The 17,684-nt window shown below is 43.3% G+C and overlaps 1 protein-coding gene across 1 annotated transcript in view; it reads left to right on the top strand.

Moving 5' to 3' along the window:
- Positions 1–15,900, top strand: part of hmgcll1 (3-hydroxymethyl-3-methylglutaryl-CoA lyase-like 1) — an 86,617-nt gene extending 70,717 nt beyond the window's left edge. The window contains exons 8-9 of the mRNA XM_055635221.1: positions 3,011–3,136; positions 12,399–15,900. Of these exons, the coding sequence (XP_055491196.1) occupies positions 3,011–3,136; positions 12,399–12,506 (234 nt within the window). The 3' untranslated portion in view covers positions 12,507–15,900. The remainder of the gene's footprint in view (positions 1–3,010; positions 3,137–12,398) is intronic.
- The last annotated feature ends 1,784 nt before the right edge of the window (positions 15,901–17,684 follow it).

The raw sequence follows: 17,684 nt of genomic DNA on the forward strand, positions 1-17,684 counted from the left end.
GAGTCCAACCTCTGCCTGCGCAAATGCACATTTACTTTGTCGCAGCTTGACTTTGTGGCAGTTCAGTCGTGTGAGAACTTGCTCGAGGATTTCCAGATGTTCTACCATGCCCACTGTGAATATCAGTATATCATCCTGGTTGCACACAGTGCGGAATGCCTTGTAACATTTTGTCCATGACAGACTGGAAGATTTTCGGCGAGGATTTCACACCATAGGGCAGCTTTGTATATGAATACAAGCCCTTATGTGTGTTGTAGTTAAGTACCACTGACTTACCTTGTTGACATTGAGTTGGGTGTAAGCGTGAGACAAATCCAGTTTAGTGAAGACTCTTGCTCCGCTAAGTTCTGCGTACAGATCTTGCAAGGTTGTTAACGGATGTGGTTCGTCGTCAACGGCTTGGTTGATTGTGACTTTGTAGTCACCACTTAGTCGAACAGTTTTGTCGGCCTTGGGTACGGCCACAATTGGCGTTGCCCAGTTACTCCGGTCTGTCTTCACAAGTACTCCATTCTGCTCTAACCTGTCAAGTTCTTCCTCCACTTGTTGCTTTAGTGCATATGGTACAGATCTTGGTCAACAATACACAGGTCTCACATCTTGCTTAAGTCGAATGTGTGCAGAGTACCCTGTTATTCCCGTGTAACTGTCGGCAAATATTGCTGCATGTTTGCTTATGACGTTTTCAAGATTGGACAAATCGATGCTGAAAATGTTCTTCCAGTCTAACTCTATTCTACTCAGCCTATCCTTTCCAAGGAGGGTTGGTTTATTTCTGTAGCTGGCCACTATGATGGGCAGTGTTACTGACTGACCATTATGCTGAACGTTACAGTTCATTTGTCCGCATGTCTCCAAAACTTCACCCGAGTAGGGTCTCAGCTTGACCTTACTCTCAAACAATGGTGTCTTTGGGAACTTTGTTTCGTACAGGTCTTTGCTCATGACCGAACAATCTGCTGCCGTGTCAATACATATATCGATTAACTGTTCATAAATCAATAATTTTGTTCGAAAGTCCTTGCCTTAGCTGATTGTAGGCTTATCGATGTTGGGTGCATAAATGGTGTACAACCCAAGTTAATTCCCATCTGTGTTCATCTCCAAGTTGTGAACTACTTTCTGGTGTTGTCGCTTGTTTCCCGCAGATTGTTGGTTTCCTGTTTTAAGTTTAGCCCGACATGCTGAGGCGATATGGCTTTACTTCTGGCAGTTATAACACTTGGCCATTTTGAACTGAGAAAATTGGGATGAGTGATTACAGTTGCAACGATAACAACTGGCTGAACTCGGCTCCCCGCATACTTTGGCTTTGGTTTAGCGCCTCTTGGTTTGACCATAGTGACTGTAAACGGCCACTGTAGTTCGTGGTGGGCGAAACTCATGAGCATTCTTTGATGCCATCTCCATTGTGGTAGCAATCTTGCATGCTTTCTCGAATGTAAGATCTGGAGTGTTCATGAGTTTGGACTGAATTCGTTCATCCACTAGACCACAAACAAATCTGTTGTGTAGTGCGCGTCCAAAAAAGGTTCCAAAGTTACAATGGAAAGTTAAGTTTTTCAAAGCAACAATGTACTCATTGTTTGTCTCATTTTGCTTCTGGTTTCTAGTGCCAAATCTATAACTTTCTGCAATTTCCAGAGGCTTTGGGTTGAAGTGCTCCTCCAACTTCTTCATAATGGAATTGAATGGCACGTCTTTTGCCTTTATGGGCGCAAGGAGATTCACGAGTGTGCCGTACACTTCATACCGATCTCCGTGAACAGAATCGCTTTCATGCATTCGCAAACGGCCTTATATGTTTCAGTCACTATCTCTCCTTCACTGCTAATCTCCATTATATTGTTTGCCATGAAAAACATGTTTGTTCTCTCCATGTAGGAGCTGAACGGCTCTCTATTCTTGTTGAAAGTGCCAAGGTTTCCGATGTAGCCCGTGGACTCCGCCATCGTGTCGTTCTCTTTTATGTTTAAGTCCGTTCAAAAACCCTGATTTCCTGTCCTTTCTGTTGTAGTAATTCACCTGAAACTTAGCTGTACAAAGGCTATTCAGCTTGAGGAACTCGACAAAAAAAACTCATTTTAAAATCCTATACAATCCCAAGGACGCCATCTTGCCACGTAGACTCAACATAGAGATAGCCTGACAAACTCTCGACGATTTGTACAGCTGCTGTTTTAAATTACAGTCCCCTGCACAGAAGGATCTGCGGCCTATCGTGTCCAGTTCGCAAACAACTGCGTCACAGCTCCGTATTTGCTGTTTAAAATGTTAAACAATACTGCATGTTGCAAAACAGTTCTGCACTATAATTAAAGGATGATTTCACAAACTCTATCCCATCCTCGTCGCCAATTTTGTTATAATCCAGACGGCAGAATGAAGAACAAGACTTACAAACTGATTGCCTGGATCACGAGAGAGAGATTTATTACCCAGCATTCCCTGCTTATATTGAACACCAACTCATTAACATACACATGAATATGTATGAATATATCACACTCTGGATCAACCCCGTTGATTTTATTTTAACTTACCCACCAAAATGGTGCAGACCACCTGCATTGTCCTAATAGAGACAATGTAGGAGAGATATGGAGTGCTGTGGAGGCAGTTCTAGAGAGTCAACCTGCGGTCGGTCATTAGGCAACAAAATGTCGGCAATATTAATTTCTCTGGAATTAACTCTACCAATATAGTTTACAACATAGGGACACAATATGCTGGAGTAACTCAGCAGGATGACAGCATCTCTGGAGAACATGGATAGGTGACGTTTTGAGTCGGGACCATTCTTCAGGTGATGGAGGGTCCCAATTTGAAACATTTTCAGTCTGAAGAAGGGTCCCGACCTGGAACATCAGCTGTCCATGTCCTCCAGAGATGCTGTCTGGCATGCTGAGTTACTCCTGCAATTGGTGTCCTATTTTGTAAAGCAGCATCCACTGTTCCTTGTTTCTACATGTTTTACTATATGTTTGTACTCTATCTCTTTACACAGATGGGAATCAGTGTGGTGGATTGCTCTGTAGCTGGTCTTGGTGGCTGCCCTTACGCTGAAGGTGCCTCTGGCAATGTCTCCACAGAAGATGTGGTTTACATGCTGACTGGTTTGGGGATTCACACTGTAAGTTGATTCTCAGTTGCTCCTTCATCACTTCTTCTGAGAAGGTTTTAAAAGAGCAAATGTTGTCCTATAAGTGCAGTCAGGAGAAATATTTGTGGAAACAAAAAAGGATTGCTGATCTGTCAGGAGGACAGCTAATTTGCTTGAGCAGACTTCCAACAGGCCAGAAGAATACAATTTTGAAACAGTAACCAAAAGGAGTTGCTGATACCGAAACAGAAAAATTAGGACAGCTAGGCCATTCGGCCCTTCGAGAGCAGACTTCCAACAGGCTGATCATCCAAGGATGCAAGTAGTCTGCAATGATCCCTTAGGCAAGGGCCCATCTAACTCCTGTTCAGAGTTCAGAAGTTGGATGAGATAACTACCCTCTGTGCAGAGAAGATTCAGTCTAGCGTGAAAAACAGGCTCTCTCATCCGGTTTTGAGGCCACACTGACCACCAATCCCCAACCCGGGAACAATCTTACACTTGTTCCATGAATTTTATCTCACTTTCCCCTCATCATCTCTAAATTACACAGAGTATAAAGGGTCTATCCAGTCTTTTTCATAAGGGGGAAATAACCAACAAATCCACACGTCTCTCTCATGATTTGGGATGGATGGGGAGGAAAAGGCTCTTCAGCCCACTGAGGCCACACTGACCACCAATCACCCGTTTACACTTGTTCCATGTTATCTCACTTTCTCATCACTCTCTACACACGAGGGTCAGTTTTACAGGGGCCAATTAACCAACAAATCCACACGTCTTTGGGATGGGGGAGGAAATAGAGCACACGGAGGAAACCCATGTGGTCACAGAGAGAACGTGCAAACTCCGTACAGACAGCACACAAGGTCAGCTTTGAACCTGGGTCTTTGGCATTGTGAGGTCTCTAGCCTCTGGCCAACTTTGCCTTTTTACATGCCAGTTTGTTGGGAGCTGTTAGACTACCAACAACACTGCATGGAAGGCTTTATTTGTCATGGAGTGACTGTTCGGATGTCCAGCTGGGACGGGCAAAGGTCCTTTGAGGAGATTAATCAGACTGGGCTTTATTTCTCTGAAGTTTGGAAAATGAGAGGAGGTCCCTGTAGAACATCTTTGTGGGGTTGAGAGGGTAGGTGCAGATGTGATGCTTCTCAGAATAAGTTGGCAGCCATTCAGGATTCCATTACAGGGATGATGTGCAGGCTTTGGAGAGGATGCAGAGGAGGTTTACCAGAATGATGCCTGGATTAGAGGGTTTCAGCTAGAGAGAGGTTGGATAGAGTTGGATTGTTTTCTCTGGAACGTCAGAGGTTGAGAGGAGACTTGATTGAAGTATGTAAAATTATATGAGGCATAGATAGGGTAGCCAGTCTGAATATTTGTTCCCAGGGTGGAAATATCCAACACTAGAGGGCATAGCTACAAGGTGAGAGGGGGAAAGCTTAATGATGTGTGTAACAAGTTTGTTACACAAAGAGTAGTGGGGGCCTGAAATCCATTGGTGGTGGAGGCTGATAAGTGCCGTTTAAGAGACTTTTAAATAGGCGCATGGATATACAAGGAATATAGGGATATGGATCATGTAGAGGCAGATGAGATCAGTTTAACTTGGCATCATGTTTGGCACAAACATTGTGGGCCGAATGGCCTGTTCCTGCGCTGTATTGTTCTATGCTCTACGTTGCGATGGGAAGTGCATGGTGAATATTTGAAATCCTTCACCCCATGTGGTGCAAGGCTCAGTCTGTGTGTGCCGGAAAGACAAGAAATCAACGTTTTTTTTAAGGTACACAAAAATGCTGGAGAAACTCAGCGGGTGAGGCAGCATCTATGGAGCGAAGAAATAGGTGACGTATCGGGTCGTGACCCTTCTTCAGGCTGATGTGGGGGTGGGGTTATTAAAGTTTTTTGATAATAAAGGATCAAAGATTATGGGGTTAGTAGCGGAAGAAAAAGATCAGCCACATTCCTATTGAATGGCAGAGCAGGTATGAAGGGCTGAATGGACTACTCTTGTTCTTTATTGTTATGTGATAATATAGTGGTTAGTTTGTGTGTGCACAATTCTTGCCACGAGTTTATCCAGTGCTTTATTTTGTGAATGGTGCATGTGGACTGTTAAACGTATACTGGCACACAGAGAGTGGTGAATCTCTGGAACTCTCTGCCACAGAAGGTAGTTGAAGCCAGTTCATTGGCTATATTTAAGAGGGAGTTAGATGTGGCCCTTGTGGCTAAGGGGATCAGGGGGTATGGAGAGAAGGCAGGGATGGGATACTGAGTTGGATGATAAGCCATGATCATATTGAATGGCGGTGCAGGCTCGAAGGGCCGAATGGCCTACTGCACCTAATTTCTGTTTCTATGTTTTTGTTTATAAAACAAAGCACTGTTGTTATCCAGCATATGGGGTAATATAGGTACACATCACACCTAGCTCTTTCCTTACAAATAATAAGCCTTTGACAAACCTCGAAGATGGGTTTATGCTGAGGCTTGGCAATCACCTGAAAATAAGAAGTTAAATGTCTCAGCTGAGACTGCATGGTGGTGCAGCGGTATAGTTGTTTCCTTACAACACCAGAGACCCGAGTTCGTTCCTGCCGACAGGTGCTGTCTGTATGGAGTTTGTACGTTCTCCCTGTGACCATGTGGGTTTTCTCCGAGTGCTCTGTATAGCATTTGTCCACACTCCAAAGACGGACAGGCTTGTAGGTTGGTTGGCTTCGGTAAAATTGTAAATTGTCCCTAGTGTGTAAAATAGTGATCTATCGGGGAAGATGAGTGTCTTAATCGTTTGGGTTTGAATTTCTGAACATTGACTGATTAAAATGCAAATGGATACAATTTTGTAAGAATTATAATTAGATAAACTTCCATTAAATAGATTCAAATTTTCCTTAATATTTTCTATGTTTTTATGTTTTTACTGGAAACGTATAGCATTTGTTGCATTAAGGACATTAAATTACAGATAACAGTCATAGTTTTTCTCTTGATCACATGCTTTCCTATATTAGCAAGCACTGTGAGTAATATTGTGATCTCTTTTACAAGCCACGTACTGGATAACTAACATCAAATGTTAAATTAGATGCTTCACTGAAATGTTTGACGTAGACCCTGTAACAAAATACTTCACAGATAATGCTTGCAATGCTGCCATCAGCATTGTGCTGTGATAAGATGATGTCTTGTTGTTACTGAGAGATTTCTGGTTTGATTTGGGCTGCTTGAACATGGTTATACATGCTCCTTACTGACTTTGGATTTACAGGTTAACTTTCCAGCTTCCAGGAACCTACCTCACCACAAGTCACACAACCCATTCCCAGTTGTACAAGACTTGGGTTAGGTCACACTTGGAATATTGTGCTCAGTCTAGGTCTTCTTACTATAGGAAGAATGCCATTACGCGGGATAGAGTGCAGAAAACATTAATGAGGATGCCAGGTCCCAGGCAATAGTAGGGCAGGTTGAGAAGGAATGGAAAAAAACATGCGTCAGACCTTCTTCACCAGCAGAGGCCCAGGCCCCAACTGGAGTTGGTTATTAGTCGGTGACTGCCAATCACCACCCCCTCCCCCGACACTTATTATTATTTATTCAAATCATTTGCTATGTCGCTCTTCCAGGGAGATGCTAAATGCATTTTGTTGTCTCTGTACTGTACACTGACAATGACAATTAAAATTGAATCTGAATCTGAATCTGATTGTGTCTTTTGAGACAGTCACATAGAACCATAAATGCAGCAGGTCTTTGTTCAGCCGTAGTGGAGCTTTGGTGAGATAACCTGGAGCTGAAATCTCCTGAATTCAAAGTCGATGAACTGTTTATCCGCTTTCACCTCAAAAATAACACCATGTGATTAAATGTTTAAGTGGCGGCGCTGCCCTAGCAGCTGCGGTTCGCCTGCAGTCCATTCGTCTTTTCCTTTTTGTTTTTTTTTTGTCCCGTTGTCACAGTTTATTTTCGGTTTATTTTAGTGTGTATGTGTGGGGGGGTGGGAGAAACTTGTTCTAGTCTCTTCCTTCGGGGGGGATGCAATCTTTTCTTGTCGTATCCCCCGTCTCCGTCTGCGCTGAGGCCTAATCGCAGAGCTGGCGACCTCCAACTGGGACCGGCCTAGAGGCTCCGGAGGCAGAGCCAGCCAGGACTTACCAACGCGAGGCTGGCCGACTTCGGGGCTGTGGTGGCGTTGCAGCGGCGGCGGACACGACTTCGGGGCTGTGGCAGCGTTGCGGCAGCGGCGACCTGACTTCGGAGCCTCGGAGGCTCGGCCGCGGGCCCAGTGGACGACATCATCGGGTGCTCGCAGGTCCCAAGTTGGTGACCTGTTTTTCCGGAGCTCCCGCAACAACAGCTTCGTCCACTGGACTGGAGTGCGGCAGCTTCGGCAGCTTCGACCGCCCTGGGCCGCGGAGTTTGAACCGGCCCGTTCACGGAGCTAGGATTCAGCTGCGGTACTTAATTACCATCACTTGGTGGGGTCACAACATCGGAAGCCTGGATCGCATCAACGCAGAGGGAGAACAAGGAAGGAAGAGGCTGGACTTTATGACTTTTGCCTTCCATCACAGTGAGGAGGGCCTGGTGGACTCATTGTGGTGGATGTTAAATCTGTGTTTATTGTGTGTTTTGTTATTTTATTCTATGTTATGGCTGCAGGGCATGAAGTGTTTCGACCCAAACGTTGCCTATTTCCTTCGCTCCATAGATGCTGCCTCACCCGCTGAGTTTCTCCAGCATTTTTGCTTACCATGTGATTAAATACATTTTCTACAGTCACAATTACAAAGTTCAATATTTGGAGGTAGACAAATGGTTTCAAACAGGCAGCACAGTAGCGTAGCGGTAGAATTGCTGCCTAACAGCGCCAGAGACTCGGGTTCGATCCTGACTACGGGTGCTGTCTGTACGGAGTTTAGAGTTTAGATGTTCACCCTGTGAACATGTGGCTTTTCTCCGGATGCTCCCGTTTCCTCCCACATTCCAAGGACGTGCAGGTTTGTTAGTTAATTGGCTTCTGCAAATTGTCCCTAGTGTGTAGGACAGAACTAATGTATGGGTGATCATTGGTCGGCAGGGACTTGGTGGGCTGAAGGGCCTGTTTCCACGCTGTATCTTTAAATTAAACTAAACTCAACTAGAATTATGTATTTACAATAGGTACACATTTGATTGACAGGACACCTTTGTTAAGTAAAGATAGTTCACTTAAATTTTCTAAAACGCTTCTGAGGCCTTATATAACAGTATCATGAGAGCTGATGGGGTAATAAATATGACTATAACCAGGCTTGATGTTCTGAATGGCAAAATAACCAGTCTGGAAACGTACTTGATGTCTATCAGAATGCTGTACAATAACTTAGCCCAAGTTGTTTAATCCTGGTTTGATATAGCCCTATTTTCTGGCCATTTGGCCAATGTACCTAAGAATGCCTTGTCATGCCAATTTCTGAACCACATTTCCTAAGTTGTCTCCCACTATGAGCGGGTAACCTGCTCCTTTCATAGACAGTGATGTTTGTGTAGGCAGCCACCTTTGTAATTTCAGCACCAAACACAACTTGTAGGTTGCATTTGAAACTAATTAAGGGGCTGGTTCTTGTTTATATGACATGGCTGCAGCACTATAAATCCTGAACATCGTACACCACCCTATCCTGGCATTGGAGGGATGTTTAGAAGGATGTTGCCATAGCTGGAAAAAATTGTTTCTGGGGAGGGATTGTCTAGGTTGTTATTTGTAGATCAGAGGAGACTGAGGAAGACTGAGTTGGAAACCCTATCATGGAACTGGTTTGCACATGATGCTTCATAATATACTGCTGTAGAAATTGGATTTATCTGAGTAACAATTGTCTGGCCAGTTAGGACACATGGACTGTGTGGCCTCCTTTTGTGCTCCTATAATTCAGGGATTTCATTGCATTCTACCACTTTATCTCCTACATTTTAATGTTGCAAAATCAATTTTGATACGTTATCTTATCAGTGCAGTCACAATGGGATTGGATTTGAATAGCTAATTGCATTCTGTCTGTTCCAAAGATTTTACAAACCTAGAAAAACACTTCGATAAATTTAATTTTGCAATCCTAAAGTTCAGAATTAAATGTGAAACAAAATAAGCTTCTGAGGCCATTCTGAGTTGTATTGTTAATTTGTATGCAATATAGTAACGTCGCAGGTAGGTAGGGTGGTAAATAAGGATTTGGCTGCATAGGCCTTTATTAATTAGGATACCGAGTATATAACCATATAACCATATAACAATTACAGCATGGAAACAGGCCATCTCAGCCCTACAAGTCCGTGCCGAACAACTTTTTTTCCCTTAGTCCCACCTGCCTGCACTCATACCATAACCCTCCATTCCCTTCTCATCCATATGCCTATCCAATTTATTTTTAAATGATACCAATGAACCTGCCTCCACCACTTCCACTGGAAGCTCATTCCACACCGCTACCACTCTCTGAGTAAAGAAGTTCCCCCTCATATTACCCCTAAACATCTGTCCCTTAATTCTGAAGTCATGTCCTCTTGTTTGAATCTTCCCTATTCTCAAAGGGAAAAGGTTGTCCACATCAACTCTGTCTATCCCTCTCATCGTTTTAAAGACCTCTATCAAGTCCCCCCTTAACCTTCTGCGCTCCAGAGAATAAAGACCTAACTTATTCAACCTATCTCTGTAACTTAGTTGTTGATGTTGGGATGTTATGTTACAGGTATACAAGCACTGGTGAGGCCACATTTAGGGTATTATGTTCAATTTGGGTCATTCTGCTATTGGAATCATGTCATTAAGCGACCTGAGGACCTGAGCTATAGGGTGAGATTCCATTGGCTAGGAATTTGTTCCCAAGAGGCTGACAGGTGTATAGAAAACTGTACAGTTCATCAATGGAGGGCCAAAAGCAGTGTATAGTTCATCAATGGAGGGAAGGTTGCAGCCAATAACCTTCTCTGCTGATCGGACGATTCGCTGCAGCCTCCAGGTGTCGTGCTTGGTGGCTGAGCCAAACCAGACCATGATGGAGAAGGTGAGAACAGACTCTACGATGGCCGTGTAGAATTGGACCATCATTGCCTGTGGCAGATTGTGCTTCCTCAGCTGCCATAGGAAGTACATCCTCTATTGTGCCTTTTTGACTGTGGAGTCGATGGTAGGCCCCCACTTAAGGTCCTTGGAGATGATGGTTCCCAGGAACTTAAAAGACTCCACAGATGTGACTGTGGTGTTGTTGATGGTGAGTGGGGTGAGGTGAGGTGAGGGGCAGCTCTCCTAAAGTCTACAATCAATTCCACTGTTAATTGTAATAATTGTCCCTAGTGTGATGAGGATAGTATTTATGTGCAGGGATCGCTGGTCGGCGGGGACTCGGTGGGCTAAAGGGCCTGTTTCCGCAGTGTATCTCTAAACTAACCCAAAACTAAAAATCTCTGTTTGTGAGTGACTCAGCGGCAACGTCGGAAGCATAAAGGCAACCAGCGGTAAACTGGCAGCAGATCAAAGCAGAAGAGGTACTTTCAGTTCATCGAGCTGCCCTCAAAGTTCAGATGCAGAGAACTTACATTTCAACCACTCACAAATGTCTTTCAATTCCTCTTAAATTAGCAGCCCTTGGAGAGCTCCTTCCGAAACACAGCAGCAAGAGGGAGTTTGTGTCTGCTCTCTCTGCAATGTTTACTGTTTCCTTTCATATGTTTCTTAAATGCAGCAACACTGGAAATGTCCCTCGCTCAGGGCAGCTTAACTGGCTGTGACATTATGTCTCCAGTTCTGTTCTTTCTCTCTCCCTCTGTGTTATGACTGCAGGTTATCAGTCTTTGGCAAATGCCAGTTTTGCAGATGATGGTGTGTGGACCTCAGAACACCTTTGATCAACCTGCTGCCTGGAATGTGAACATGTAGGGGCATACCTAGAATGTCACCTCTGCCCTAAAAAAGGACACTTGTTTGCCATGCTAGTCTCATAGTTGGAGCTCGGCACAAGCATAGCATAGAAAAACAAAAGCAAGTTATGTTCAGAGAAACAGTGTGGAAACAAGCCCTTTGGCTCAGCCAGTCCACGCCAACCAGCAATTTCCACAATGGTTCTATCCTTGGGCCAATTAACCTACATATCTGTACATGCAAAATGTACAGATATGTAGAAGCTCCTTCTTGATTAGTAAGGATGTCATGGGTTATGGGATGATGGCAAGAGAATGGGGTTGAGAGGGAAAAGATAGATCAGCCATGATTGAATGGCGGAATGGCCTAATTCTGCTCCTAGAAACTACGAACATGAAATTTACCAAATAATGAAAGGCCTGAATAGAGTGGATGTGGAAAGAATGTTTCCACTAGTCAGAGAGTCTAGGACCAGAGGGAACAGCCTCAGAATAAAAGGTGTACCTTTAGAAAGGAGTTGCTGCCAAGGCAACTGAAAATCTCTCAATTAGTTGAGTCCACACCATTTGATTTGACAGCCTGCACTGCTTACAGTCAGGTCGGGAGAGTTCCTGCCACGGGTACCATGTAATCCCGTGCTACCTGCTCCATGGTCGGATAGTCGGCGACTAAACCGTCTCCCCCACTTGCTTTGCCAGGTGAGGAGGGGGCTGTGGATCCCCAGCAGGACCAAAAACAAGACCTGTCAAAGGGCAGATGAGCTCCTAGCGAGCCAACAGCCATCCACACTTCAGTAGAATTTGTGATCACTGTCGTACATAGCATTGTAAGGCACCGTGCCATGAATGTGTTCAACGATGATGATGATGATGATGATGACTGCTTCCTGGCCCACTGGGGATTTGTAGATGGCAAGGTGCGGATGTGCAGGGTAAGAAGTCAGAGGTCACTCTGTCTGTGAAGCTGAGCATACCTGTGGTTGTTCTTTCAATCCTTCCCTTTGTCTGCAAAGCAATGAGATACTATACCAATTCCCAAAGCCCAGTCTGTGATTCCAAAACTTCATGGGAAAAATAACATTTTTTTTTGGTGAAGCAATAGAAACTATTTCACAGAGGCCCTTATAACCAAAACTACAAGGCTTTTATCTTTCACTTTGAAGTTAGAGAGGCAGATCTCTCGTGGGTGAGCCTCATATGGAATCCCGTGTTTGGTGTTCTGATAAAACTACGTATCTTCCTTTTCCTTTATCTTTCTTTCCCACTTAATAACTGCATTGATTTTTGCATCTACTTCCTAGTGCGTTAAAAGAAAAATAGCAAAACATATAGTTTGTAGCACTTCTTAAACATGATTTATTCATTTATCTTGCTCCAGGGAGTAGATTTATGCAAGTTAATGGAAGCTGGTCACTTCATCTGTGAAGCTCTCAACAGGAAGACCAACTCGAAAGTGGCTCAAGCTTGCTACAAGACTTCACACTGAAATGGACTGAAGAGGTTTTAAGTTGCAAGTACTTAAGCCATAGTATTGAATGTTAATATTGAATTCAATATTGCACTGGAATCCTCCTAATAATGTAATGTGCCATGGTGCAATACATCATAGCATTGCATTTTATGTGTGAATCCTCAAGTGAAACATGGATGACAGAACTAATCGTATTTGATGCTAGCATTTACATTCTGCAAAATAGCATAGCATAGCTATGTCAAAAGTCAAAAGTGTTTCATTGTCATTGGGGCTGGAACAATTGAATTCTTACTGGTCAAGTGGTTTTGAGAACAGAGGAACAGGGGCAGAGTCAAACAGTTGACGTCTTTGGTTTTGCAGCTGAAAGGGCTCTGCTCACGAAGTTGGGTGGACCTCTGCCCGGTTACCTATGAAGTTACAATCCGAGCATTTGGATGCAATACAGCCCAGTCTGAGATCCATCCCCGCACTTAAAGTAGAGATCATTTAATCACTCACTTGTGCGTGAAGCAGGCACAGAATCCTGTTCAAATTTAATGTGGATTAGTCCAGATATTGAATGAATGAAATAAAGTTATACTGGGCAAAACACAAAGTCCTGGGTCAGGCAGCATCTAGACATAGAAACATAGAAACATAGAAATTAGGTGCAGGAGTAGGCCATTCGGCCCTTCGAGCCTGCACCGCCATTCAATATGATCAGGGCTGATCATCCAACTCAGTATCCCGTACCTGCCTTCTCTCCATACCCTCTGATCCCCTTAGCCACAAGGGCCACATTTAACTCCCTCTTAAATATAGAAAATGAACTGGCCATCTCCCCTTTTCCTAGTCGGCCACCATTTAGATAATAGTCTGTAGAGGGAATGGGTAGATGGTGTTTCAGATCAGGACCCTTCTTTAAATGTTCTGATCCGAAATATTGTCTGTCTATTCCCTCCACAGAGAACCTGCTGAGTTCCTGCAGCACTTTGTGTTTTTTTCAACTCTAGCACTCTACACTCCCTTGTTCGTCTAAAGTTATACTGTGATATGATGAGGAGATTTTGTACCGCATTTAACATAGAACAGAATGCCAAGTTAAATACATTCCGAATAAAAGGATGCACCATTTGAATGGAGATGAGGAGCAATTTCTTCACCTAGAGGATGGCAAATCTTTGGAATTCCTTTACACATATGGCTGTGGAGGCTAAGTTATTGAGTATTTTTAAAGCGGACATTGATAGGTCCTTGATTAGTAAAGGCGTCAAAGGTTTATGGGGAGAAGGCAGGAGAATAGGGTTAAGAGGGAAAAGTAGATTAGCCATGATCGAATGGCAGAGCAGACTCAAAGGGGCAAATGGCCAAATTCTGCTCCTATGTCATAAGGTCTAAACTAATTTCCACTGCCTACACATTATCAATATCCTTCCATTCCCTGAATTTTTCGTGTGTTTATCAAAAAGCCTCTAAAATGTCAACATTGGATCTGTGTCCACCACTCTTAGCCTTGGACCCCAAACGCCTGTATATCAATGCTGTTTAGGGTCATGCCATTAATTGTATATTTTCCCCTTACATTTGATCTTTCTAAGTGCAATATCTCACACTTGCTCACGTTAAACTCCATCTGCCATTACTACGCCCATTTTTTGTAGCTGATCTATACCCCCCCACCCCACTCCCCTATATTCTTTGACTGCCATCCTCACAGTGTACGACCCAGCAATCTTGGTTTAATCTGCAAATTTACTAACCAATCCGTCTACGTTTACCCCCAAGTAATTGATATATATCACAAACAGCAGCAGTCCCAATACAGACCCATGTGTAACTTCACTGGGCACTGACCTCCAACCTGAATATTGTCCTTCCACCACAACTCTCTAACTTCTGTCAGTAAGCCAGCTCTGAATTTGAACAAGCATGTCACTGTTAATCCCGTGCATTTAAATCTTCTGGATCAGTCCACCATGGAAGACTTTATCAAATGACATATTTTAGATTGGCGAAAAGCAGTGATCCATAGTGCTTTCAGGATGGTTATTGCTTTGTAAGTTGAATTTTAAGTTTAGTTTAGAGATACAGCTCGGAAACAGTCCCTTCAGCCCACCGAGTCTGTGCCAACCAGCGATCCCCGCACACTAACACGCATTGGGGACAATTTACACTTATATCAACCCAATTAATCTACAAACCTGTTCGTCTTTGGAGTGCAGAAGGAAACTGAAGATCTTGGAGAAAACCTACGCAGTCACAAGGAGAATGTACAAAAATCCGTACGGACAGCACCCATAGTCAGGATCGAACCCGGGTCTCTGGCGCTGCAAGTGCTGTAACCCCTGTCCCACTTAGGAAACCTGAACAGAAACCTCTGGATACTTTGTGCCCCACCCAAGGTTTCCGTGCGGTTCCTGGAGGTTTTTGTCAGTCTCCCTAATGGTTGAAAGTGGTTTCCGCTTCGTCTCGGAACATAGAACATAGGGAGACTGACAAAAACCTCCGGGAACTGCATGGAAACCTTGGCTGGGGCGCAAAGTCTCCAGAGGTTTCCATTCAGGTTTCCTAAGTGGGACAGGAGGAGCGACTCTACCGCTGCGCCATTGTGTCACCCTTGTCGTCTGCCATCATGTTACTCTAAAGCCACTTACCTGTATTCTAGGCAGATACTTAGCTGGTGTCCAAATAGGTCTCCACATGTGTCTACTCTAACACATGCAGAGCCCCAACACCATGTGTTATTGCTCCATGCACTTATGCAGCCATTTTCTGATCACCACAGTGAGACAGGGACTGGATCCCTATTTTGGAATGTTACATTTGTAGTCTGAGGTTCATGTTAAATGCAATGTTAATGATCTTATTGATCAACATCAGTGCAAATTGTTCTGCTGCCAATTGTCTGTAAGCAAGCATAAGAAGATCTGCCAAATACTTCGTCTAGGTAGGAACCGTAAATGTGCCTACATGTGAACAATCTATTTTACTACTTCACTCTTGTTGTCGACCTGATTCAAAGCGTTGCTCGGATGCCAAAGTCATGTGTTGAATGCATGTCATTCCTTGATTAACTTGTCACCCATTTTTGTGGAAAATTTCCCACGAGATTATATTATATTTAAGATTAAACCTGTATCTGTGTACCATAGCCTTAAAATGTTGAGCTTTCATCCTTTTGACGTCAAAGCTTTCAACTTTAAAGCTTTAAGATTTTTGCATGTGTGTAGTTCAGCAAAATTATTGTGGTTGTTTGCTGCATTGAAAATGTGATCCAATATATACTTTTTAATAAAGACCAACTTAATTTAGCAGAAACACGTGTGATGATGGTTATTGATTAATTGAGACAGTCCCCTGGTTTTCAACTTGAGAACTCAGAGGCTGATTATTCCATGTCAGTAATGTCCATTTTCTACAGACACCCATATCGTATTGCTCTACATACACTTGTTATAATTCTATAATTTCATTAATTAATTAGCCTGATACTAGCCATAATTACATGGAATATATGCAGTATCCAGTTATTAATGCGAATCATAAAACATAATAATTATTAATACTATCTTGAAAAGTATTTAAAAATGTAAGGGAAATTTGCACAAAGGCAGATTTTTGTAAGTCAGATCATCCATAACTCAGGGAGCCCCTGCACCATGAACCATGTAGCAGAATAGTGTAGACAGAAATATAGGTTAATAGCATTATTAAATCTATTGGGTAAAAAATGGGGTAAAATGTTAATATACAGTTTTTAAATATCCATGACAACAATTTTTTAATCCTTAAATATGGGAGTAGCAATAGTGGGCCATGTAAACATTTTGCAAATCACTCGAGTCCTTACACAGATAAAATAAATAATTTTATTTGGAAGGAAATGATATTGAGTGCAACAGTAGTGCAGGAGGTAGAATCGCTGTCTCACAGTGCCAGAGACCGAGGTTCAGTCCTGACCTGGTTGCTGCCTGTGACTGCCTGGGTTTCCACCTGGTGCTCCGGTTTTCTCCCACATCCCAAAGACATGCGGGTCTTTGTGTTCAATTTGCTGCTGTAAATTGCTCCGGGTATGTTAGTGACGGGAAAAATCTGGGGAGAGTGGATAGAATGTAGGGAGAGTAAGATTGGTGAACATGGGTGATTGGCGATCTGCATGGACCTGGTGGACCGAAGGGTCTGTTTCCATGCTGCAGTTCACCATTACAGCCAACATGATTGGTAACTGGTAAGTTGTGCCAGATAGACTTGATTTAATGGATAGAAGAGGAGAATTGGATGCAGCACAGTGGCGCAGCAGTAGAGATGGTGCCTTACAACACCAGAGACCCGGGTTCGATCCAGACTACGGGTGCTGTCAGTACGGAGTTTGGGACTGCCTGGGTTTTCTCCAGGTGCTCCGGTTTCCTCCCACACTCCAAAGACGTGCGAGTTTGTAGGTTAATTGGCTTCTGTAATTGTAAAAATTGTCTCTAGTGTACAGGATAGTGCTGGTGTGCAAGGTGATCGCTGGTCGGCACAGACTCGGTGGGCCAAAAGATCGGTTTCTGCGCTGTATGTCTAAAGTAAATTGATGAAGGTGCTGCAGCTCATGTTATTTTTCTAAGTGTTTATATGGCATTTATATTTTATTAGCAGTGTTGGTTTGGTGTAACTGCCAGAACTCTGCTGCAAACAATTTAAGAGCCCAAGTTTCCACATGTAATCCAATTAGAACCTGCAAATTGCAGTTGGGTTTGGTATTGGTCATGAATTTACATAAGAGAATGCTTTCAGAAAGATTGATCAAATAACAATTTGGACAACATCCATAAACTCCATAACAGTTTGATTGTGGAAGAGCTTCCCACCAAGTTCTCCAGCGACTGTAGAACCACCCATCTTCTCACTAAAAAGTTGACTCAATCCTTGGCCATTTCCACATTTGCAAACCTGCACCTTATTTACTTTGTGGACAGTGTAGATTTCCCTTGCACTGTTTCTCCCCCCACAGCGATCAGATTGGTAAAAGTAATTGTGCAAACCAGTGGTACTATGGAGATTTGTGTCACCGAGTCTGCACAGTTTTAATCGCTGAAGAAAAACATGAAACAGGAAGAGGGCCAAATAAAATTAAACATTCAGAAAGCAACAATTTAGCGAGGAAATATTATGTGACATATATGGAAAATTCATCTTTGGTCTGCTAACCAAAAGTGCATTCAACAAGAA

Source organism: Leucoraja erinacea, chromosome 5 (assembly GCF_028641065.1).
Source record: "Leucoraja erinacea ecotype New England chromosome 5, Leri_hhj_1, whole genome shotgun sequence".
Taxonomy (NCBI): Eukaryota; Metazoa; Chordata; class Chondrichthyes; order Rajiformes; family Rajidae; genus Leucoraja; species Leucoraja erinaceus.